The 24077-nt window shown below is 40.4% G+C and overlaps 1 protein-coding gene across 2 annotated transcripts in view; it reads right to left on the reverse strand.

The window, feature by feature from the left end:
* The window catches only part of SI (sucrase-isomaltase), a 645776-nt gene that overhangs the window by 311325 nt on the left and 310374 nt on the right, over nucleotides 1-24077 (reverse strand). For both annotated transcript variants that reach the window (XM_078665617.1, XM_078665618.1), the window contains exons 34-37: nucleotides 22051-22113; nucleotides 13815-13934; nucleotides 9916-10000; nucleotides 5495-5633 (exon numbers count right to left, since the gene is read on the reverse strand). In XM_078665617.1, coding sequence (XP_078521743.1) covers nucleotides 5495-5633; nucleotides 9916-10000; nucleotides 13815-13934; nucleotides 22051-22113 — 407 coding nt within the window. The remainder of the gene's footprint in view (nucleotides 1-5494; nucleotides 5634-9915; nucleotides 10001-13814; nucleotides 13935-22050; nucleotides 22114-24077) is intronic.

Consider the following 24077-nt stretch of genomic DNA (forward strand, 5'->3'; position numbering starts at 1 on the left):
TTCTAACTATAGGAACAATAGACATAGCCGAAGCACACAAGAATAATTTAACATGCTTATTATGTGAAAAAGAGAAAATATTTTTGAATAAGGTTGAGAAAAGGAGAGAGAATTTCCAAAGAAAGGCAAAGGATATTCATTGGTTCCAGTGAATGTGGACACAATTATAAGGTAATTGGGGGTTGGGGATTCAAATATGGAACTGAACCTGTGTTTCCTGGAAAAAACAATTATATGCGGAAACAAGGCTTACTACAAACTGCTGGATCATTGGTATGGGAGCTGTTATTTTGGAATAGTATTCCCAAAGATATATCATGTAAACAAAATCACTGGAAACAATGAAGCAACTAATGGTTTAATACGTAGCAAAAGAGCTAGTTTTGGAGAAATAGTACATGATATATTTAGTGCATTGATACCTACAGTGGGAGTGGCTCTGAATACACAAAGAATTTGCAAATTGTCAACAGTAGTGGATCGGTTATCAACTGATACTGCTGGAGGGTTTTTAATGGTCAATACCGAATCTGTTGCGATCAGATCAATGGTTTTACAAAATCGACTTGCTCTTGATACATTATTAGCAAAAGAGGGTGGAGTCTGTAGAACGTTGAAAGTTCAACATTGTTGCATTTCCATACCTGACAAAAGTGTTGAAATTAAAAGGTATGTAAGAAATATTACTAATTTGGAAAAAGAGCTTAAACCACTGGAGGTTGGTAGTGCATTGAAGAGACTTACCGATGGTCTCTCCTCTATAGGTAGTTGGCTTTCTAATGTAGGAAAAAGTTTTGTAGGTAGAATACTGATGCCAATGGTGGGAATAGGCTTACTGATTTTAGGGATAATTGTTTGCAAATGTCGGAAGCACAAAAAGACATATACAGTAAATAAGAGAGGGAAAAAGAGAAATATTGATGAGCTTGAATTAGAAGAGTTGAATGGAAATATATACAAGAAAGTAAAAAACTTTCACACTAACAATGAAAAGAAACAAAAAAGAAAGTTGGAAGTTGTTTCATTAATTGGTGATGATATAAAATATCATCAAAGAGGGGATTGATGGAGCAAGGATTCACACGTAATGCGACTTGCTTGTAATCAGTCTTCTCGACATACCGTTAATTTACTAATCAACATGTTTTGTCCTATTAATATTGCATTACATGACATCTAGGTGAAGCTTGCATGTGTGCTTTTACTAACGATAATCCGCTTGCATTAATATGGAAGCTGCTACGCGGGATTTCCTACTGCGCATGCGTCTGTCACACTCACGTGACATGATGTACTTTCTGCTTTGGAGGGAATCTTTTGCTTCTGCGCACTAGAACTAAGAGGGCTGCCTGTGGGAATGGGAATAGAGTAGAAGATAAGTGGAATACAGTACATTCAGTTATTCTTTGTTCTAAATCTTTTTCTTTTCTATTTCTCATATGTATCGAACTTTGGGCCTGACATGTATTTCTGAATTCCATCTTTGGAGGAACAACAACTGCGCAGAAAAGCTCAAATCCATGAAGCACTGACCTTTGAAACTCGGCCAACTCCTGACTTGCTAGAAGATGTTCATGGGAACGTCCACACCTGACCCCTGTGAAGGAAGCTAAACTAAAATATTGACTACATTGTTATCATTATTGATACCTTCACTGCCGGGTGGAATAAAAGTGCATGGGAAATTAAATTGATGGGCGGGAAATCAAACATTAATATTCATTCTAAAAGTTTAATTTTTGTATGGTGTGATGACTTTTCCTCATCCTTTTGTCCAATCAAAATTTAGGGATCCTTACACTTGTGACATTGGGGGTTGGTACACTGACCTGGAAAATAGCATAACTAGGGTAGGCTTAGCTAGTTAATTTGTCCGACTTGTCCGAATAGCTGATCTGTCACTGACCCACGCACTCAATAGGTGATCGGGAGCAGAGGTGCTGGCGGAGCCCTCTGTCAGAAGGTTTGAAAACCTGATCGAGGTTTGAGAGCTGAAGTGCTGGCGAAGCACTTTGTTGGAGAGATCGATAACTCTTACCGGGTCCTGGCTGTTAGCTGCAGAGAGGGAGTAATGCAGGTGTTGCAACTTTAACTGCGGTGCTGGTCTTAGCCTGTGGTGGTCCTGTCCTGATCCAATTTGGCTTTACCTGTCCTGATTGTGATCTGCACCCGTTTGTCTGCATGGTGACTTTACTTTCGGGGTTCTGTCCTTAAACTGACCTGTGGCCAGGGTTAGTTCTTCACGCCATATTAGGTAAATATTCAATGTGGGTATGTCATTGTACGGTTTCCTTCTCTCTTCCCACCCTAATGTCAAATGCGTAAAATTTGCTTTATAAGATCTCTGCATATTTTCATTCTAATCATTATTTTCTTGATCGAAAGATTTCTGATGTTTAATATTTGGATTAAGACATTTAAGAAATTTAGATAAAGAGTTTAAACCTTTCCTGAGTTTGTGGTTATTATACGACTGCAAATGTTATTTTTCTACCTATTATTCTAACTCCTTTGATCCCTTAGGACTTTAGGTACCGATTACAAGGATTGGTAAATCAATGGTATAGGTCCTAAATGAAATGTATAAATCACTGATTAGAGTAAGTGCACAGGTTACCTGATTAATCTCACAATAAGTTGTGTTGATTTATGGGCCCAGGTGAGTATGGTAAACTGAGTTGGGTGATCTGCGAGCTCTATCAGTATGACAAGGTTGTTCTAGACAACACTATTAATGTATAGAACATGTCCATCTGAAGTTAAATGTTGATATATAAGGTTGACAGACTGAAGGTTGATGACCCTCCTGTGTTCTTTTCCACCAAAGAAAGCAGCAAATAGTCCCCTGCATTCCTTTTCAGAAGTTGCAAGGGACAGATAGGCCCCATTCAAAAGAAATTTCAGAACTGCGTGGAGTGCTAAACCTTTGGACAATTTGGAGGCTACAGAGAACCAACAAAAATAGAGGCAAGAGTGGTTGCAAAGATCTGTCGTCTATAACTCTGAAACTCTGATGGATTCTATGTAGTTCAAAAAGATCTCATGCAGTGCACAAGCAATCATCCAGAATGGGACAACTGTGACCCCTAATAGGGATCAAAGGTGACCTAGTGTAAGCAGGACTGGTGCTGAAACTTCGAGGGGAGAGCAGAGCAGAGCTTATACCAATTCTTCCGGTAGGAGTAATGCATGGTATTGTAGGGGGGCTTACCTTCCCACCACTAATGAGAGGATAAGAAGTCTGGTGAAAGGAAGAACGAGATCATGATGAAGGTAAAACGTATCTAATGGCTTTTCCTTAGCCATGAAAGGCAGCATATGCATACATACCTTGAATGTTCTAGCCAACACCTCCTGCAAATGGTTTGGACACCAGAAGGGAAGCCTTCAGGATACCTCTGCCTTTCAATAGTGGAATTAGATTGGCAACAACCAAAATCCTAGGAGCCAAAAGCATATTGCTTCAATCTCTATATTGACTGCAATGTCAGCACAGTTCACACCATCTAATATAATGCAACTGTACTTGGATTAGATGCTTCTCCACTGCACACATCCAGTGCCACACACATTTCCTGCCCCTCATCAAAATGTGGATGTCTACAAGTAAGTGAACCTCAAACGCACCATCACTGAATTCCTACATTCACCAAGAACAGCAAGCAACAACCTGCTCAAAGATCATTCAATGCCATACACTTGGACGAATTTGAAAACCATCCTTCACCCAATGCCAAGTGACTTTAATTCACCCTGTACAACAACCTCATCTCCGAGGGGAAACATCCCCAAGAAACCAATATGGTCTTATGCTACTTCTCTCTGCTGACAAATTTGAAACATTTCTCCCAGGAAGTGAGTTCTGTTCTCTTAATGACTATTGCATACTTTCACATCTAGATAGGGTGCTCGCCCCCTAGGTTCTACATTGTTCCCCACATTGGGCATCCTGGGTAATACAACATACCTTGTCACCCCAGCCCTGCTGGAACTTCACTGGCTCTGCTTGGAAGCCTTCACCATTTTTTGAAGCAGTTGCATCATTTACAAAGCCTTCCTGACTAGCACAATTGCCTATCCAGATGACCAGGTCCCTCCCCTCTAGCTATTGGCAAACCAACAGTCAAGACTCTCTAAGGATTTAAGGAAACAACGTACAAAAAACAGGGCAATATGCATTCTCTAGTCATGTATTCAGCATCTAGAACAATATCTATGTAACCATCAAGACCGCCACATCCCTGCTCCTAGTTAGCTGACGGTATACCTCTATAAAGAACACTATATCAAAACAAGTATCAGTGCATATCAACCTTAATAAATCTCCTTACCCTTCAATCACTCATTAGCTGAACCCTCGCCTTTGACACTGATTAGTGCACTGATGCCATTTGGCTTGTTTTGGGCTATAGACATTTTATAAACCCACATACATACTCCTTTGACAGATATGAAATCTTACGGTAGTCTGTGACCAAGTGACTCTAATCTACAGGTTCCATAGGCAGTAGAGGCATCAGCCTGATGAGTGAGTTTTAAACTAGTCCAACAGATATCTGCACCTGCCCTGCAGTCCACTATGTCTACAGGGAAAATATCTTCACCCATTATAGCAGTCCATCTGCCTGCAAACTACTGGATCAACCTTTAATGCCTAAAGAAATTCTTAATGTCATTAGGTAAAAAACACAGCATATTGCAACATGATAGCAAACTGTTGTGTCATGTTTTACATTTATCCACACACAATGGTTCGGATGAACAGTCTGCATTCCTATGCTGAGAGTAGAGATGTCGATGTAGGTGAACAACAGATGTTCTGATCTTAACTTCAGAACATCAGTAGAGACAGAGAAAAGATTTAGGCCCAAATTGTAACTATTGGTTGTGATAACTTGGTGTCTGAAATCACTGCAGAACTGCAACTAATCCCACATATGCCCCCTTGGAATAATGATTTAAATATGGAAATCTGGGTTAGCACACTGATTTATGCATGAAATCCCAGAAGTCCATGTCCTTTTGTAGGATCAAATTACATCAACTTTGATCTAAATGATTATTCCTGGCTTTATCCACAGTAAGTTAGCAAGTGGTTATCAAACATAAAAAATTACAATTGGCTCGTAGTAGCAATTTTACAGAAACATCTGTTTCAACCCAAATTGATGCTAAGAGAACACTTGTACTGTTTGTGTTATAGGCAGAGTGATATGACATTTCTAGCCTCATAGCTTTTCTGTGCTACGGCTGTAATACACAGTAATTGGCCATCTTATAAGAAAGCACAAAGTTGCATCAGTCCAAGAAGATGGAGCTTGTGGACTGGTCATGTATATACTATTATCTATCACCTTGCACTCCCCAGGTATTTGTGACACAAACATGAGTACAATATTATAAATAATAAATTACTGTGAAAACCCTTCAGCAAGCAGTGCTAATTGAAAAAAAGGAAACTCACATCATAGACTTGCCTGGAAACATAACTTACTCGTATGTTGGTTTTGCCTCCGACCATCCGTATAGATTATGAACATCGTAGTGTCTCATTATTGTCCCGTCTGACATCTCCTGTTGACTTTCCATGCATAATGTTTTGTGAATTAAGGTCTTGTCTCTGGAATCCAAATCTAAAAATACACAAACATAAGTGATTGAGCAATAAGCAATTGGTATGCGTACTTGTCTTAATCGGCTAAATGTTGCAATTGAATCATAATACAGTAAAATTCTGGCTAAAATGGCTGAAAGATTGCATGAAGCAGGTTTAACTGCTCGCTAAGTGTAAACTTTTGATTATCAGGTGACCACATTATAACACAATGCAGTGTGCTGTGGTTTGTGCATTGCAGTCTCCGTCACTCGAGACATTACTTCACCCAGGGCTCAAAGTATTGAACGAGGAGACTCCTGCACTCAATCCGGGGGCCAGCAGGTGGCTGAGGGGCGGGCACGAGGGGTCTCACAAGGCGGCTCCGCGGGTTCGCCTCTGTTTGCACCCGAGAGACAGGAACATAGGCCACAGGAAAACCCAGCAGCCGAGTTGGTAGACTGTGTCCTCAGAAAAGTGGTCGACGGGTGCAGAAAGGTTGCAAAGCTCTTGCGCTACAGGGTGCAGAGGGTCAGAAGGAGTGCACAGGTTGCGCAGCCTGACTAGGGCACAGTAATGCTTCTTGATATGTTTCCAAGCACCTGCGCCACAATTCCAGTGTTTTAGAAGTTCATTGAGTGAGTCCCTAGGGTTAGTACAGGTGCTTTGCCCCCACGGATCCCACAGCCTCAAAGGCCTCCACCAGAGGCTCTTAACGTACACACCTCCAGGAGGCCCGTGGCGGGTGCACCTGCCAGCCGAGAGCAGGAAGCAGGAAGAGAACGTAGTGAATGTAAATTAAGAGACAACCTGCACTATTAGGGTCCCTGAGGCTGAGATCAGATTCTGGGACCTCCCCGGCCGGTGACTGAGTGACTTATGCAGTGCTACACTACAACAACTTCTGAAAATTATTTCACAGAAAGGTTTGTGCTTCTGAAAGTTATTAGCGGGTGACCAGAAATGTACATAGACAGGCGTGTTTACTTTCCTAATTAAAGTGGTATACGTGGGGCTGGAGAGCAGCTGTGCCGTTTGAGCAGTGCCATGCTTTTACAAAACAGCGCCTATGCCCTGGAAATGCTACTCATGTTTTGTTACTCCCAGACTCACCCAGTCCCACCCTCTGAGTCAGGTGATGTTTGGTGTAAACATGTCCTGTAAATGAGAAGGTTTGCTTTGTGACTGCCTGCCTGCACCCACCATTTTCATCTTCAGGCCAGAGTTTGTTTTGTGTTTTTTAAACTTGTACGTTTACACTCCTACTCTGTACTGGGTGCATTATTTATGCTTTGTCTGTGCTTTGAATCCAGCTCTGTAGATTGAGTAAATTTAAGCACTGTATTTTGGTGTGTAAAAAGGCTAAGTCATGGTGTATAAAGAGTTTAACATTGTTCGCCTATCTCAGCTCATCCTTATATAGTTACTTATAGTTATTTAAACTTAGTAACAGGGCTACAGAAAATAAATCACTTTAATGCTGAAACACTTTGTTTCTAAACATATTTTCATGCAAAATGGCACTCAGCTACTGTGCTTGTGTGTTGCCAGTTCCTGTGTTAGGTTTTAGCTTTGTGAATTTCTGTTTAAAGCTAATAGCGATGTATAACCTGGGTATGGAGCATCCTTTGTTTGCTTTGTTTGGGGTGTCAGTTATTTGAAAGCGTGTTCTGTTTAGTGTATGTATGGCACTTCTATTTGTTTCTAGTTCTTACACTTATCTACTGCTCTAGTCTCTGTGCTGCAGCTGGCTCTGTGTGTGGCACAAGTCCTAGTCAGTGCTGCCACTGGCTCTATGTGTGTTTGCAGCTCTAGTCTCTGTGCTTCTCACATTTTCTTGAAAATGCACCATTTTCCCACTCTTTTTTCAAAAGCCCCCGAACCCTCCCTAAAGATGTTCAGCCTCGCTCGCTGCGCTCGCTTGCCGCGCTCGCTCGCCACAGTGCACTCTGACAGAAAGTTTATGCCTCACCTCTTTCAAATGTCACCAGCCGCCACTGTTTATAGGTTACCAATACATGCTGAAACGGACACGCTCTGATTCGCAAGAGTGCCAAACAGCGGACATAAATAACACACTCTGCATGTAACTTAACCCTAACCCTAGTAAATGCTTTCTAGTCTTGGTTATCCTCGTGAGAAAGGGACATAACATCCATAATCAGTATTTAGCACAGAAAATTCCACATTTCACTTTTTTGTAACGGTTTATAACCATTTATCACCTGATAGATGTCAGTTTTACCTCGGAAACCTCTCAAAAGAACATTATACTATGTAACGGTGACTCAATAATACTTTTGTAGATTCTTGGCTCATTTATATGGTTATATGTACAAAATATTCCTTTTTCATGCATTTTGAAGGCCAATTTTCTTATTTTTACGTGCATGTCACTGGGATTTCTGGATCCTGGCTACTGAAAGGCAGTAGCGGTTGCTAGCGGACAGGGGTAGTGGGGCAGGGTGGGTATTAGAGGGAAAAAAGGGAAAAAATACTTACATGGGCCGGCTGCCTCCTTTCCTCCATCCTCTTCTGTCTTCCGGTCTCCAGTCCCAGATGCTAGCTTAAAGCACCCAAACACCCAGGCTCCCCTGAGCCAATCACAACGCTGCAATGCAGCCTTGTGATGGGTCTGAGTGCCATGGTTTGGTGCTCAGACAGGGACTGAGAGGCTTTGCATGTTCCTCATCATGCTCTTTATTTCAGCCTGGTGGGGAACATGCAAAGTGCGCATGACTGTTAGGCCAGCCCAAGAGTGTAAGCCAAACTGTCATGTTCAATTAGGAAGTGAAAACCACTCCTCCCCCTGCTTATGCCAGCCCCACCCAGCTGCTAACTGCAATAGGAAAAGATAAAATGATAATAATTATACATTATTATCATTTTATTTTCCCTTTTAAGCAGTGGGCGACACTCATCCGCCTTAGTGGAGGAGCCACCACTGCAAGAAGGCTGCTAAAAGTGCTAACTGCATGTGATATGTATCTTACATCACATTTATGACAAGACTTTTAGCATATTTGACTTTGTGTAAGTACAATGTAAAGTTGTCACAAGAAATGCAAGTTAAAATATTGCATGTGGACGCCAAGCACATGTGGGATTAAAATCAAGAAAATAAGTAAATTAAATAATTGTTTCTGTAGCTTATGCTTCCATGTACGAACATAAAATGAGCCATTTTTTAGCATTTAGGTAATGAATAAGACAAATGGTTTGACAGCAGTAAGTGTGCCTTCAAGCGACAAGGACCAGCTGCATAAAATGCATATATATCACACAGAGGCTGTACCTTTTCAAAGGTTAAAAAAGAAAACATGAGCTGAAATGCTATGTCATCTGTCAAACTTACCGCACTTGCCAAACCAGTTTGGAACCATGGGGCATATTTGTCATTCTTTCACGCAACCCAGCAAGACAACTTGCTGAGCTAAGCTGCGTGAAAGGGATAGGACATGAATGCCCCATATTTACCAACATATGGCACATTTCTGCCTAGTGCAAATGCAGGCACCCTTGCGGTATGGTGCAAACATGCCTGCATTTCAGGCAGGGCTGGTTTTGTGCAGAAAAGGACACCTTCCTGCACAATAGCAATCCTTACAGGCGTTTTCCTCTTTCTAAGTGTGTTGCAGAATGGAGCACACATAGAAAGAGGAAACAAGGAGGAGAAATAAAGACACTTCTCCTAGTTGCGCATTCCCTGGGAAGCGTTAGTTTTGACACATTACCAAGTTTAACAGTGTTGGCAAATTTGGGAATGTGCAAAAATCAATGGGTGGATGCATTGGAACACCCACACTCCACAAAATGGAACGCTTTCTCTAGACAGAGCGATTCAAGGCAGCAAGTTGCACATCCTTGCGCTACTTTTACTGATTTACCAAGCAACACAGGGCCATGCAAGGTGTCTTTATGTGCCTGGTAAATCTGACTTAGGGATTGCGTTGCACTTGTGACTCTCTGTGTGACATAATCGCAATACAATCCTTTGATAAATCTGGTCTCAGGTTACCAACTATGGCCCCTGACTATCTTCCCACAAAGCACTAATAAGTATCTTTTCCAGAGCTGTCTCAGCCCAGGAATGGGCTATTAAAAACTCAAACGAATAGGAATTCGGAAATTTTCGAGAACAGACAGTTTCTGGGATTTCCACTAGCCTCCAATTTGACAACTCAGTGGGGTCTAAATGCCACACTTCAGAGAACTATTCATACACATACAATACCCAATGCCTTCCCACTTCATCTGAAGCCCCACACCAGCACCCTCCCCTTCTATTTCCAAAGATTTAAAAAAACTATGTAGGCACTTACAAGGCATATATGGAGGTCTGTTTAGATTTTGATCTCGACATCCATTGACGGATCCATCCACAAAGCTAGCTGGTTCATTCATGTCCTAAAATATGAAAAGAAAGTGCAAGGAAAAACAGTTTTTATTTCCACTGGATATATGTGCATTCAAACATCAGACACACCCTGCGTCTTCATGCAGAGATAGGGTGTCTAAGGGCACAAATAGGAGTCAAAGACACAGACTGAAGCCTACACCCTGCAGTGACTGAATAACCTTAACTTCAGGAGTGTAATACCTACTGGGCCTGCCCAATCAAATCTTTTGATTTTGGGCCCTCCTGGTTTTGGGTAGTCTCAATGCTTTGTTCACTTTAATGAGGTATTATTACACATCTGCCATTATTTGAATTGAACAATTTTGTTTATTTTTTAATAATACCCTCAGCAGTATTTCTTCATTATACTAAGTCGAAAAAATATTACATTGAATATATAATATTAGATGTTCTTAAGAACGAGTCTCAAAAAACGTTAGTACTGAAAGATTACACAAGATGTGCGCTCAGCGACAACTTGGATGTCTAATGGTGCTGTGTGTTTGGCTAGCGATGTTGGAAACTATTGAACTCTAAAGAGAATTTATTTGGCAGAAATAGAACTATCTAAAATCTAAATAGCCCGAGTCAGAACAATACTACTGTAAATTCCAATAGGGTTTAAATTCAATAATTTGGCATTAATTGCGATTCCGTCCTGTTTTTTTTTTCAGTTCAATTTGATTGCAATAACAGGAGGAAACAACACATTTAGACATGCTCTGTTGTAAAATATGTTTCAAAAAATAATTAGCAGACATTTGAACTTTGACGGACAGGGTCCTCTGTTTCAAATGCCGATGTTGGCTACATCCACAGTATAAATCCTCCAGCAGCCTGTCAAAGTAGGGTCCAAATGAGGAAATTTAAATGGTGTAAAGGCATTTTTTCCTGTCCGCCACAGTGTAAAGGCTTTTTTCCCTGTCCATTGTTATCAAGAAAAACCTGATGGTAAGCAACAGGAAGAAATATAATAATTACCCTATACCACGGAAAACAATTCCCAGGTAGTGAGGGTCATTAGTATCTCATTTAAAAAAAAAGAAAAGTTCTGCTTTAGCAGTTTATTTTTGACCAACAAAAATGTTTGAAAAGTTTGATAACTGGCTTTCATGGTTGACAGTACCATCCATAAAACATATCATACACTAACAGTAACAAACCACAATGGGGTTTCTGTCAATCTGCAGAGAAATTTGCAAAGCTAGTGAACAACTCTAAATTTGGCTGATGAGGTCCTTCTGGATGGCGGAAATAATTCTTCACTATCCCGACGGACAGGTGAACCCGTTATTTCCAATTTTGAGTGAAGAAACTCTGAGTTTGATATAAAATTCAACAAAAAGCATGTGGTAATACTATTATTGTGAGGGTGGTTGAGCCAACTTGTTCTTCCCCACCAGTTAGGATGCTTAAAATGGGAATTGTGCTTCATGCTTTATTGCTACACGTATCCCCTTTTCCCATTAAGGCAAAATGTGAAATACTTTTATCTGGCACAATGCTAAAGTATAAATCTTGTCTTCCTTGTGCAGTACTTGTCACACTCTCACTCACTCTAGTTTGGAGCATGAGTGCCCTCCCTATATTTCTGGTTCTTCATTTTATTTTTGTCTTCTTGATACTCCAGATTTCTCTTAGTGAGTTCACTTATTCCTTTTTTAATATTGTGTTTAAATCAGTGGCGTCACTAGGGTTGGTGTCACCCGGTGAGGGTAACTCATGGTGTCACCCCCTCACGACTTACCGCATGGACCTCCTCCAGTGGGACCTCTCCTAAAGGGGTATCCAAAGTAGGCCCACGAGGGTCTGATCAATGCCCTCCTGGGCTAGAGGGGCTGCCTTTGAAGCTGAAGAACCAGGTTCGAGTCTGGCAGGAGGTTCAAACATCCTGTAATTCTGGGCAAATCACTTAATCACCCTGTGCCCCAAAAAATGAATGTGTCCGTCTGTAAACTCAACTGATGCGCATGTAAAGCGCTCTGATATTTTCGGGTCAAGTTTGAGCTATATAAAACTGCACAAAATAAAATTGAGGCAAGAATTTCCTTAAAATCACTATGTAAATATTCCCCACTTAATTCACAGGGTCCAGTTCACAACACAAACCCATTTGGTGAACCCTATCAAATGGATAAGGAGCAGCTATCCCGGGAGGGGAGGTCCTGGAAATTTTGGGTTACACGCACATCTTTAGAGTTTATGGGTATATGGGTTCACACACAAACCTGAGTGCTTGTAGATGTCAAGAACACTGACAAACCTGAGGGAGGATTTGTAGGTGTTCGCAAACCTCTCCGTGATTAATTCATTACACCTTGGGAGGAGTCAGGGATTCACTCCTGTGATGGATAGTAGTAAATCTGTTTTCATGGTGAAAATAGGAAGGAAAACCCTCAAAACTGGTGTGGCTATAGGAGAAGGAATATCGCCACTGATAGAAAAGGAGAAGGAATACCGCCACTAATAGAAATGGTTTTTTCTCAAGGCGAAAAAAAATTAAATAAAAATGCAACTTTACTAATGCAAAGGCATTTACACATGAGCAGGTGTACAAGGTGTAACATACATTACGAGTACAAAACGAGAACTGGTGCTAAAGTCACCCAAAGAGCGCTCTGCTGCCAAACTAATGCGAAACATATTTTAAATAATAAGGCTAAACCTTTTCCAGCAGTACTCTTTGAAGAATTGTGCATTTGGATAATTTATAAATCTGCTCGAAAGCCTAGTAGTAATCCTACAGGTGCAGATTTACAGAGCTGTTTGAGAACCAGACTCATTGAATTTACATTTCATGGATGTCCTGAGAGTCCGGCTGGAGTGCGGTCCACGTTGAACAACGCTGGACACCCAGAAAGATGAATCCAAGTCAATAGTCAAAGTTTTGGGGGTGAGTATGGATTGCGAGTATTCAGACTGCATTTAAGGGCAATCAGCATTACAACATAGGCCAACATTTCTCCTAGTTTACAAATGTGAAATGGGGGTCTGTTTTGAGGCAAAATCTGGTTGTTCTTTTTTTGTATTAAACAAATAGTAAAATAAGAGCACAACAAATCCACTTGAGGCTTTTTAAAAGGGCAATTTATGGATTACGATTCCTTCGTTAAAAATGATACGACTCGGTTAAAATCATTAAGTATTGCATGCATTGCACATGGTTTCACAATCCAGCTCCTTTTTCGGCTGGTTTCAAAAATCTTTTTCTGGAATGAACTGGAGCCAAATGTATTTTACCATTCTCTACAGCATGTGAAGAAAATGGCACACATCACGAGAAATTAGTGGGCTAGTGAGTGCTGCACACGACCCTAAAATACAATTATGGAAACTGCATCTATGGGAACAACAGCTTTGCCGAATAAGAAAGTTTAGCAAAAACACTTACGCGGACACCAGGCTCTCCTTTTCTTTAGATTGGTGTCACCCCATGTGACGGTGTCACCCGGTACGGTCCGCACCCCCTAGTGAAGCCACTGGTATGAATTGAATGAAGGAGGCTAGGTAATACTGAGCTATAAGTGTTGCTATTTTTAGCCTATTTATCTAAATTGTAGTGAAGTGGTGTAAATTCACCACTCAAGATGAATGCTTTTTATTGCCACTAGTGTGGAGGCTTCATAGTTGTAAAATTGCTAGCAGTAAAATTACACTAATAGAATGTGAATGCCAAAACAGTGGTAAACTTACTAAGTTTACTTTTGTGAATCAGGCCCAACTGTTGTGAATATATTGCCTCACATTGAGGCTACATACTGAAAACTGCCCAGCTTTGTATAATGTAAACTAAACAAAAGTTAAAATGAAATATACACTTACTATCCACAATCCATCAAAATGTATACTCTGATTATGATAGAACTCATATATTTCTGTTTCCCACCATTTGTTTGTACGATCTCGGAAGTAATCAGGGAATGCTGCATAAGATCTGTATAGCTGCAAAAACAAAATATTGTTAGGGAATACATCGAAAACAAGAGCGTAAGAAAGATTTAACCCAATCATATGTATGAAATTGTAATTGTTATGTTATTTGGAACATATGTCTTAACAAACAGATTCAAATATTTATTACAATATTTTTATTACTAAAGTAAATATTTATATTACCAATGTGCAGTGTAACTGACTCATACAAGAACTGCTTAGTGCCTCACATATTCCATTTTTGTCTCACTTTACAGAAGACAAAAAGCAAAAAAATGAAGCCACTATGTGGGTACAAGCCCTGGTGGTATGGTATCCTTCTGAAGTGAATCCTCATATGCCACAGTCTACTCATCTAATGCACTGCAGAGCTCAATGAAGTGTTCCACCATTCATGTAAGCTTCCTTCAGGTTTTGATTTCAACGTAGAGGTGATGATTAAGCTAATGTTTATGCCTCTGGAGTTGTGCATGCCATTCGGAGTGCTGCAAAAATAGATAACAAGGTCACCGATCTATTGAGCCTGTTACTGTGAGTATTGCTATATAATGGAAGGTCACCACCAAATTTTGCCTAAAAGCACCAACCAACTAAATCTTAATTTGGAACAAGTGTCATTATCAGATTGCAAAATCACCCTTTGCAAACAATATCTCAGTCGTTCCTACTGAATGACCTGAATATATGGTGCTGCTTGTTGACAAATATTAGCCGTTTGTAGTTAGAATTTACATTTGTTTAGTTGTAGTGACTGATTGAAACAGCAACTGCTCTTCTTTTGTCTCTATGTCTCTTTCTTACTATTTCACATTGTACCTTAAGTTCCTTCTTTCTCTACTTTACTTACTTTCTCTCTTGTTTATGTTCACATTTTTTACAATTAATTTAGCAATTTTCTTCTTGTCCCTCATTATATCGCCTATTATATTACTCTCTGCTCTTTGTGTTCCCATGGGTTTGCTTCATTTGCTCAGATTCTCACAATTCCTGTACCCCATGACTTCCCTGTCCTCCTATGTTCTCTCCTCTTCTCAAATGTTCATCTCCTTCTTCCTTCTTTTTATTCATTTCCTAATATATATACTTTGCCATCGCAATCCTTTTCACTGTCTTCCTCTTGGTCCTATACATTTTTTCCTAATCTCCTTGCCCTGTCCTCTCCATTTCCACCATTCTCAAATTCACTCTTCCCTCAATCTTTATTTCTTCCTCTTTTCATCCAGTATCTCTTAATGAATGCCCTTTTGCTCTCTTTCCTTCTTTCTTCCTACTGCATAAGAATGAATATACTCTTTTCACAAAACAATAACTCACTTTTTCCTCTAGGGGGTATGATTTGAAAAGTTATTTATATCTAAATGCAAGTATGTTTAATAAAATACAAAATGATGCTTTCATTACTGTGAAGGCTGGGTCGACAAATCAGAAGTTGTTTAGTTATCTTACTTTCCCTAAACAATTTTCCTGAAATACTAGTTATTTAAATTATTGAATTAAGATATTGAATATAGATTGCTCAAAGCAAATTATTTAATAATCAAAACAAGAGATTCATTTGTCTCAGTTATATCATATTTAATTGAATCTTTTATTGAAATACACTTCAGTCCCTCATGATTTAATGTGTTACCATCAGCCATATAGAATATATGTACATTTATCTGTACTAGTGTTGCGATCTAACTAAAATATTGATATCTATATTTTAATATTGGGTACTCTCATCTTATGAACATGTAATTTTCTTTTGTGTGCAAATACTTCTAATTCAGATTTAAACCTGCATCAGTTCATAAAATTAAAACGTACAGTTGATGTTCAATTTATCATACGAAAAGTATTTCTAAATGCCCCATAAACTAACGAAAAAATGACCCTCTAAAAAACTAAGGCCCAGATAAGTCCATTTATAACATTTGAAATAAATATCAAAATAAAACTGCTTTGAAGTACCCTCGGATGCTTCTCACGCTAGGCTATCTCCATTGTTAACATCACCCGGTGATGGGGCTCAACCACTAAACCCACAGGGGGTCCATAAACTAAAGATAGTATCTTGGAATGTTGATGGCCTAAAAGGAAAATAGTCCCAAATGGACTGGGGGGTGTTCATTGACTGGGGAGTCTTCATTGACAAGGCTGACATTATTATGGTTCAAAAGACTTGGGACCAAATGGCTTCTGATAGGCATTGTTTTAAACATTTTTTCACCCTAGTGCAGAAGTCTCGTTCCCGCAGAGCCTCAGGGGGCTCACAATATGTGTCAGTATTAGGTTAGGATGGCAGGTGACACAACTAAGCATCAACTCCAAGGATATCTTGGGGTTACAATCTGGGCAATGAAATGGTAAAAATATTTTTGGGTATAATTTGTACAAAAGGAAAATTCCCGCAGACTCAGAGGTTATAACTAACTTGAGGGAATGGCTACCCATTCCTGGCAGAGACATCGCTATTATAATTTGGGGGCAATTTTAATATATCCTTTGAACCTTCAGTTTTAATCAGAGATATAGCTAGAGATGAGGATGGCCATCTTGGCATTCCCAAGTAGCAAGGAGCTTATATTGTAACTACCTCTAAGGTTGCTCTTCAATTGATAGATATCTCTCTCTCATGCCAATTGGGAATCTGTAATGGCCGTACCCTTTTGGATTTCAAGAGACAGCCCACATGTAGAAGGGGACCGTATAGAAACAACAGCAACTTTTTTCTCTTAGACCTCTATTTGTGGCCTGAGTGGATCGATATGAGGGAGAGGATGGATATGAAAGTGGCCACTTTCCCTTGCTCTTAACCCTTGAAGGTAGCCTCCCTTTAGTAGATCAGGCCAAAGGCTTGCCCAAAGGGGCATCGACTGTCACTCACAACCAGATTGGATAGTATTGCTTCAAATCCTGATTCTCTAAGCCAAATGTATACTTATTTGGAGCCCTTCCTGGCATCAATGAATAACCATGATCTTAACACCCTGGATGTTTCAAAGCTCCACTGGGATTGTTTCACTGCTCTCTGGAGCACTTGTTTTACCAAAACTATTACTAACACCAATAGCACGCATATTAATAATCGCTAATGGTATAATAAAGAGTATTGAGAAGCCAAAACCTCCCTGAATAAAGCTATCAAAAATGGACAACAATCCCTAATCCAGGAAGAAAGGAGCATGTACAAAGCAATCCTTAAAAACACCAAGAGAACCAGGAACTCTCAAATAATGGCTTAGAAGCCATTCAAGCTAAAAACCAAGCCACGTTTTGGCATATATTTAGCCATGGAAATCAATCAGACACAATGAGACCTCAAATAAACATCTTACCCATGGACTTGGTGGTCCATTTCCAATCCCTTTATGGTAAGGGCAAACTAACCAATACAGAACAAGACTCTCTTTGGCCCTGGCATGAGTCTTTAAATCATAGATTACTATTCACCTTGGCTGAGACACAGTAGGCTTTTTCTGAATTGAAAGCTGGAAAGGTCCCCGGGCTGGATAAAGGTCCTTGGGGATTTGTTCAAATCTGCACCAGAGATCTGGTCACTATACTTAAATCGTATCTCCAATGCCATTGTGGGAGGTGCACTTATCCCAGATTCATGAAGGGGAGCAGAAATAGTCCCCATAAACAAGAAAGGCATGGGATCTGATAGATATAGCCCAAAGGATCTATTGCAAACAAGTTCTGGGCCATTTACGTGCTTGGCTGGAAGATAATATTAGTCTGTCCCCTTTTCAGGTAGGATTTTGCCCCAAAATAAGTAGCGTAGTCTACGTTTTTAGGTTCTTGATGCTGATGTGGAAAACATAGACGTTAATGGAGGCAGCTTGTATGTGGCATTCGTGGCCCTTCAAGGCTGCCTTTGATTTGTCCCTTAGAGACAAACTATGGGCAGCCTTGGGGACATGAGTATCCCTCCTGTTTTACTTAAAATCGTTGCGCGACTCCACATCGAAAACTATTTATTTATTTATTTTTTATTTTGCATACTTATAACGCGCTGGGAATCGACTCCCTGAGGAGTATCTCCGCGCCTTTTTGGCAGCATCTGAGACCAAGGCCTGCTCTAACAATATTAAGTGAAGACTTAGTGGGATTAATAGTTGAACAAGAAAGTTTTTAATTTTTTCCTAAAAGGAAAGTGTTCCTTACAGGTTCTAATGTCATAAGGAAGATCGTTCCAACACTTTGGTCCAGCTACAGACAGAGCCCTTCCACCTTGTCTGGTCTTACAAAACCTGGGGACACATAACAGCTCTTGATTACCAGATCTCAGAGTTCTAGCAGGGATGTAAGGGACAAATGTTTTTGTTAGATAGTCAGGACCTTTACCAATGAGACATTTATGGATGATGCAGCACGTTTTAAACAAGACTCTCTGTTTCACAGTGAGCCAATGTAGTTGATTCAGTAATGGTTTCGAGGGTGTACGTGCTGGGGCATTCAAAACCAAGCGTGCTGCCGTGTTCTGCACAACTTGGAGTTTGTTAATGATGCCCTCATTGGCGGCTAACAGCAGCCCGTTACAGTAGTCCAGTCTGCTCAACACAAGCGACTGAACTAGCGTTTTCCTGGTGGAATCAGGTAACAGGGGGAAAACCCTTCGGAGAAGACCAATCACATGGAAACAGGAGCCTACCACTTGATTGGTATGATGTTTAAAAGCGAGCTCCTGATCCAGTTTGACCCCGAGATCTTTTACCACCTCTTTGGGTACGGGGACTGGGCCAAGGTCTTGAGGCCACCAGTCGGGAGTCCACAATCTTTTGGCCTCTCCAAAAAGCATTACCTCAGTCTTTGAGACGTTACACTGAAGGAAATTTGCTGCCATCCATTGGGCCACCTCTTTCATCCCCTGGGCAAAGGAGCTGCGTACCTCAGGAGTCATGATTTTAAAGGGGAAGAGGAGTTGAGTATCGTCTGCATACGATACAGGAATAAATCCGTGGGATCTCATGATGTTAGCCAGGGGTGCCACGTAGATGTTAAAAAGTGTAGGGCTCAAGCAGGAGCCCTGTGGCACCCCCTTAGAGATCTCCACCTCCTCTGACTGGTACGGACCCAGTGTGACTCTCTGAGTACGCTTGATGAAAAAGCTCTTTAGCCAGGCCAACGCCTTGCCACCCAGCCCGATGTTAATGAGTCTGGAGGTCATGATATCATGTGACACAGTGTCAAACGCCGCTGACAGATCTAAAAGCACCAGGATAACGGAATAACCCTTATCCTGTAGCATATGGAGATCGTCAGCGACGGAGAGCAAGGCGGTCTCAGTACTATGCCTGGGTCTGAACCCCGATTGTGAAGGGTCAAGTCCTCCTGCACTTTCTATATATTTGGATAAGTGCCGATTTACAAACTTTTCGGCGAGCTTCCCTAAAAAAGGGAGGAGTGAGATAGGTCTCAGGTTTGTGAGGTCGGTCCAGGGAATGGAATTATTTTTGCGTAGGGGTCTGACCAAAGCTTGCTTCCAGCCTAGGGGGACTTCCCCCGTGCTCAGAGAAAGGTTAAGTACCTGCTGAATACTTACACCCAGCTCCTCAGTGAGAAGAGACATAACCCGTGCTGGTATAATATCCGAGGGGCACCCGCTCTTAGTTTGGATGATAAGAGTGGTTATCTCCTCCAATGATATAGGTGGAAAGGCTTCAAGCTTACAGGTCGTATTTCCTATTGGGCTAATATGGGGCTGGACCAAACTATCAGCATTGCTCATAGAATTCGAGGTGGATTTGGTGGCTAAGATCTTCGTATAAATGCCATCTATTTTTTTGACAAAAAACTGAGAGATATTATTGCACAATTCCTGAGACTCAATTCCATCCGTTTCGCAAGCCGAGGGTTTTATAAAGGTTTGCAAAATCTGGTAGAGTACTTTAGGATTTTTTCCGGCTGCTGACAATTGGGTTGCAATATGATGTTTCCGTGCAGCCCGAATAGCTTTATGGTAAGCTTTTAATGAGGTCCTGTATGATTCTTTGTCCTCTGCCTTATGAGTGGCCCTCCAACGTTTTTCTGACTTCCTAGCAGTTAGCTTTAACTGTCTAAGATCGTCAGTGAACCAGACCTCTTGTATAGAAATAGGCCGTGGTTTAAATTTTCTCAAGGGAGCAACCTGGTTAATAGTCAGTGTTAAGGCTTCATTGAATTTGACTAATGCGGAGGAAACATCATCTCCACATTCATCCCAGTTGGGCTCTGAGTATTTACTCCTGAAACCCTCAGCAGTTAGTTTGTTCCAGGGTCTTCTGACTTCTGCCATCGTCCTCTGGATGCCCTTTACCTTACCTTTAACTATACCCAAGTAAGATGTGGCCCAGAGGGTGCATTAGCAGATCGCATCCCAGTAGATAAAGGTGTAAGGCAAGGATGTGTTCTTGCCCCAACACTCTTTCTACTTTTTATTGACAGGTGCTTCAACTTCCTGATGGGATGCATTGATGACTCCCCAGTCCTGGATGGTGTCAAAATCCGGGCATTGCTATTTGCCGATGATGCCCCCTTGGTGCCAAAAACCCCCAAAGACTTTGAGCTACTACTAGAAAGATTCAACCTGTTTTGCACTACAAAGGAGTTAGCCATAAAGGTTGATAAAATAAAATGGGTTATTAGCTATTCATCCTCATAAACAATTCCGAGGAACAATTAGACCAGGGGGAGCCATCCTGGAGAGAGTCTCAGATTTCAACTACCTTCGTATGAGTCTGCCTGCAACAGCTCATGGAACAGCCAGATAGTTAATAGTGGCCCACTTCTTCATCACAGGGCTGCTGCCACGTCAAATTTTGCTAAAAGTACATCTTCTCACCCAATGTCCCCACTTTTGGAAATAAGAAGAGCCCAATACGTGGCTGTGGCTACTTATGGCTCTGAACTCTGGGGCCATAGCAACATGAAATCTCTAGGGATTGCTGAAAACAAGTTTTTTCGGTCAGTGCTTAAACTTCCCCAATGTATGCCCGGGTTTTCTACAGAGTGAACATAAATGTTCGCCCAATTGATGACACAGTTAGATTAAAACCAATCTTATACTGGCTGAGATTATGGCTGTCCCTGAGCTGGAATGCTTTAGGAATGGATTAAAGGATATTCTACTAACCCCCAGGTGTGTTAGCACTTTGCAGTGGCAAAGCTACATTAAGCAATCTCTTTTTGCACTGGGGGTTTCTGATCTTTGGCAATGCCAGAGCACATCTCTGCATTTTCTGTAAAAGGGGACAAAGATGCTTTCTGGACTAATGAGCAGAAGAAGGTATTGACATCAACTCGTTGTGGCGGCTTATCTGACTGCCTGTTGAACCACAAATGTGAACTAAGATTCAATACCTACCTAGAGGAGATCGACCCACCATTTACCAGATCTATGTATATAACATTTAGGCTGGGTATTTTGCCACTTGCGTCTTTCACCAGTAAATGGAGGCCCCACACAGAGAGTAGTGCACCCTGCAATGCCTGTGGAACAACCAAGGAGACAGATGCTCCTCTATTTTTTTGCCCAGCATATACTAGACAAAGAAGACGCTGGATTTTACCCTTACATAGACATTTTGGAATACGGTTCCACATACAAGCCTTGCAGACCTACAGGTCAGCCATTGGGTCTTGTTTGGGCATTTTTATAGCTACATTTTTAGAAGCAACTGACCTGTTTGTGCCAGGACAATTACGCGACTGCTACAATTTACACATTGCACACAATCATGATAGTTGTCACTGTACATCCTCACCCAGCTGACTATTAAATATAACCTGCTAAGAGACTTTTAATTGTATAACAAAACAATGTTTTTACAGTTTTGCTTTTCAAATCATGTTTTGAATTAATTAATTTGATATTATGCAGAGATTTTATTTAATCTAAAAGTTTACATTGTTGTCATTCTACCTGGAAAATGTTTGTCCTGTATTCATTTGACTAATATCACAATGTGTTTTCTATTTTGTATTGATTTTATGGTTGTCGACCGAAATAAAGTATTTAAATTGGAAACTGGATTTGAAGTAAAGTGTAAAGGACAATATGTTACGTTTGCTCATAAACTTCTAAAATATGCCCCAGTAGCAAATTGTAATTACATTATCCACAGTATTATTCAGTAAATCCATCAAATTACTTCTGTACCTGAACTTGTTCATCCCATGAAAGTGAATCGTTGACTACTATGTTCGGGTAATCTGGCCACACCTAAAGGTTCAATAAATAACAATGCACATGTTAAATGAACTGTACCAAGTGACTTGATGAAATATATTTTAACAATTGAATAAACAGGCAATATTTATATTTGTGGTCGTAATTCTGTCAAGCTATGTTTGAATCCAATGTCATATAATTTTTATATAATATATGTAAGAATCCCTCATGACATAGAATAGTGCAGCAGTGTAGATTTAGCTATAATGGCAGTAGAATTTTAAGAATGCCTTAGTTCTGCAAACTTCTAACAGCAAATCAAATGTTGTTAGCAAAATATATTTGTTCTTTTAAAATCAACACTTTAGTAAGTTAAAAGATGTTTTTAAAGAATGATTTGTAATAGATTTGAAGTCAGTAAAAATAATTTGCATTCACATTCTTTGTCCACTGATGTAGTCAACTAAAAACATACTAGGTCATCGAAAAGCACATATTTGTACAATGGATTTGTGAGAAAGAAGCTTGTAAGTGGAGTGTATTCAAGCAAAGTACATGCAACTAAACTTAAAATACTAATTCTTAGTAAACACTGGTGAATGGCATATTTTATGATTCTCTGTCTTTATATCATAATGATGAGCAGCTAAAACTTTGCAAAATCAATATGGGACGGCATTCAGGCCAATGTAGGTGTTACTGCCCACTCACTAAATAAAGAAAAGACAGAGCTTTTGCCACTAAACGTTCATTGTCTCCCACCTTGTATTGGGCTCATGGATTTGCAGTGGCACCCCTGGTGAACTAAATACCTGGGACTTTGGTTCTCCAACCATTTATTCTAATCTATTTTATATAGGGATTAGAAGATTCTAGAAAAAAATTAAGGACCTACTCTCCACTTCATCACAGAAGCACATCTCATGGTTGGGCAGTAAAAAGTCCTTGTAAATTATGATAACTCCATTAGTGAACTCCCTGTATGTCTCTCCAGCTAATTCTTTGCGGATGTGCATAGAGTAGCCTCAGAATTTCTCTGGTCCAAAAAGAGGCCCATAATAGCCCTCAAGAAACAGTGTTTAACCTATGTTGCGGGATGTTGCAACTCGCCAAACTGGTGTGATTACCAGAATGTTTTCTTGGCAACAAATGGCGCTCACTGACTGGACTCGGCCTCCTCAATTAGATTTATGTGGCATCAAATTGAACTACACCTTATCTCACTTTAACAATTTACTGTGTCCTTAACAATGTCTAAAATAACTTTACTACACTCTAGATATTATTCTCAACATGATATGTGGCCTATGCCTACTCGATTAACTCCTCATCGAATATAAACAAATCTTGGACCCTGTCACTTTGGAAAAATAGGATATCTGAAATACTGAATTCACCAACTTAAGGCCCAATAAAGGCAGCCAAAGGTATCAATAAGGTACCTGATCTATTTGCAAATAGGGAACCCCTTTCCTTTCTGACTTCTGCGAACCCCAGCACTACTCAATTTAGCCTGGCATATCCTAGATAAATGTATGTTCACCAAATAAGGCCCTATGCTACCACACTGGTGTAGCTGGTGAATTTGAGTCCCGCCTCCACTTTTGTCTAAACCACTTTTGTTTTTTGCTCATTGGTCATAAGGCGCTCTCCCATCCCCGTAGTCTTCCTTTCCCTCGCCCCTCTTCTCTCTCCCCAACGCTTGAGACATAGCTGCCTATTAGATCCCTACTAGCTACTGACTATCACAATCCTATTCTCTCTATTAGGGTTGCAACCATCCTGCTAAGCAGTGACCGTGGTTTATTGTATTTTGTACTGCTTACGGCTGCTGCCATTTTCTATCCATGGTTTATTTAACAGGATACGTCAGTTGTTTGAACCACTTCAAAAGTAACTAGTTCTATATTGATGCTAAGTCAGCTTCGTTATTTGTATTAATTTTCCTATCTACAAAATCAATAAAGAGTTCAGAACAACAAAAAAATAGTAGACGGCATTTGGAGGAGTGTTTA

The sequence above is a fragment of the Lissotriton helveticus genome, chromosome 11 (assembly GCF_964261635.1).
Source record: "Lissotriton helveticus chromosome 11, aLisHel1.1, whole genome shotgun sequence".
NCBI classification, from domain to species: domain Eukaryota; kingdom Metazoa; phylum Chordata; class Amphibia; order Caudata; family Salamandridae; genus Lissotriton; species Lissotriton helveticus.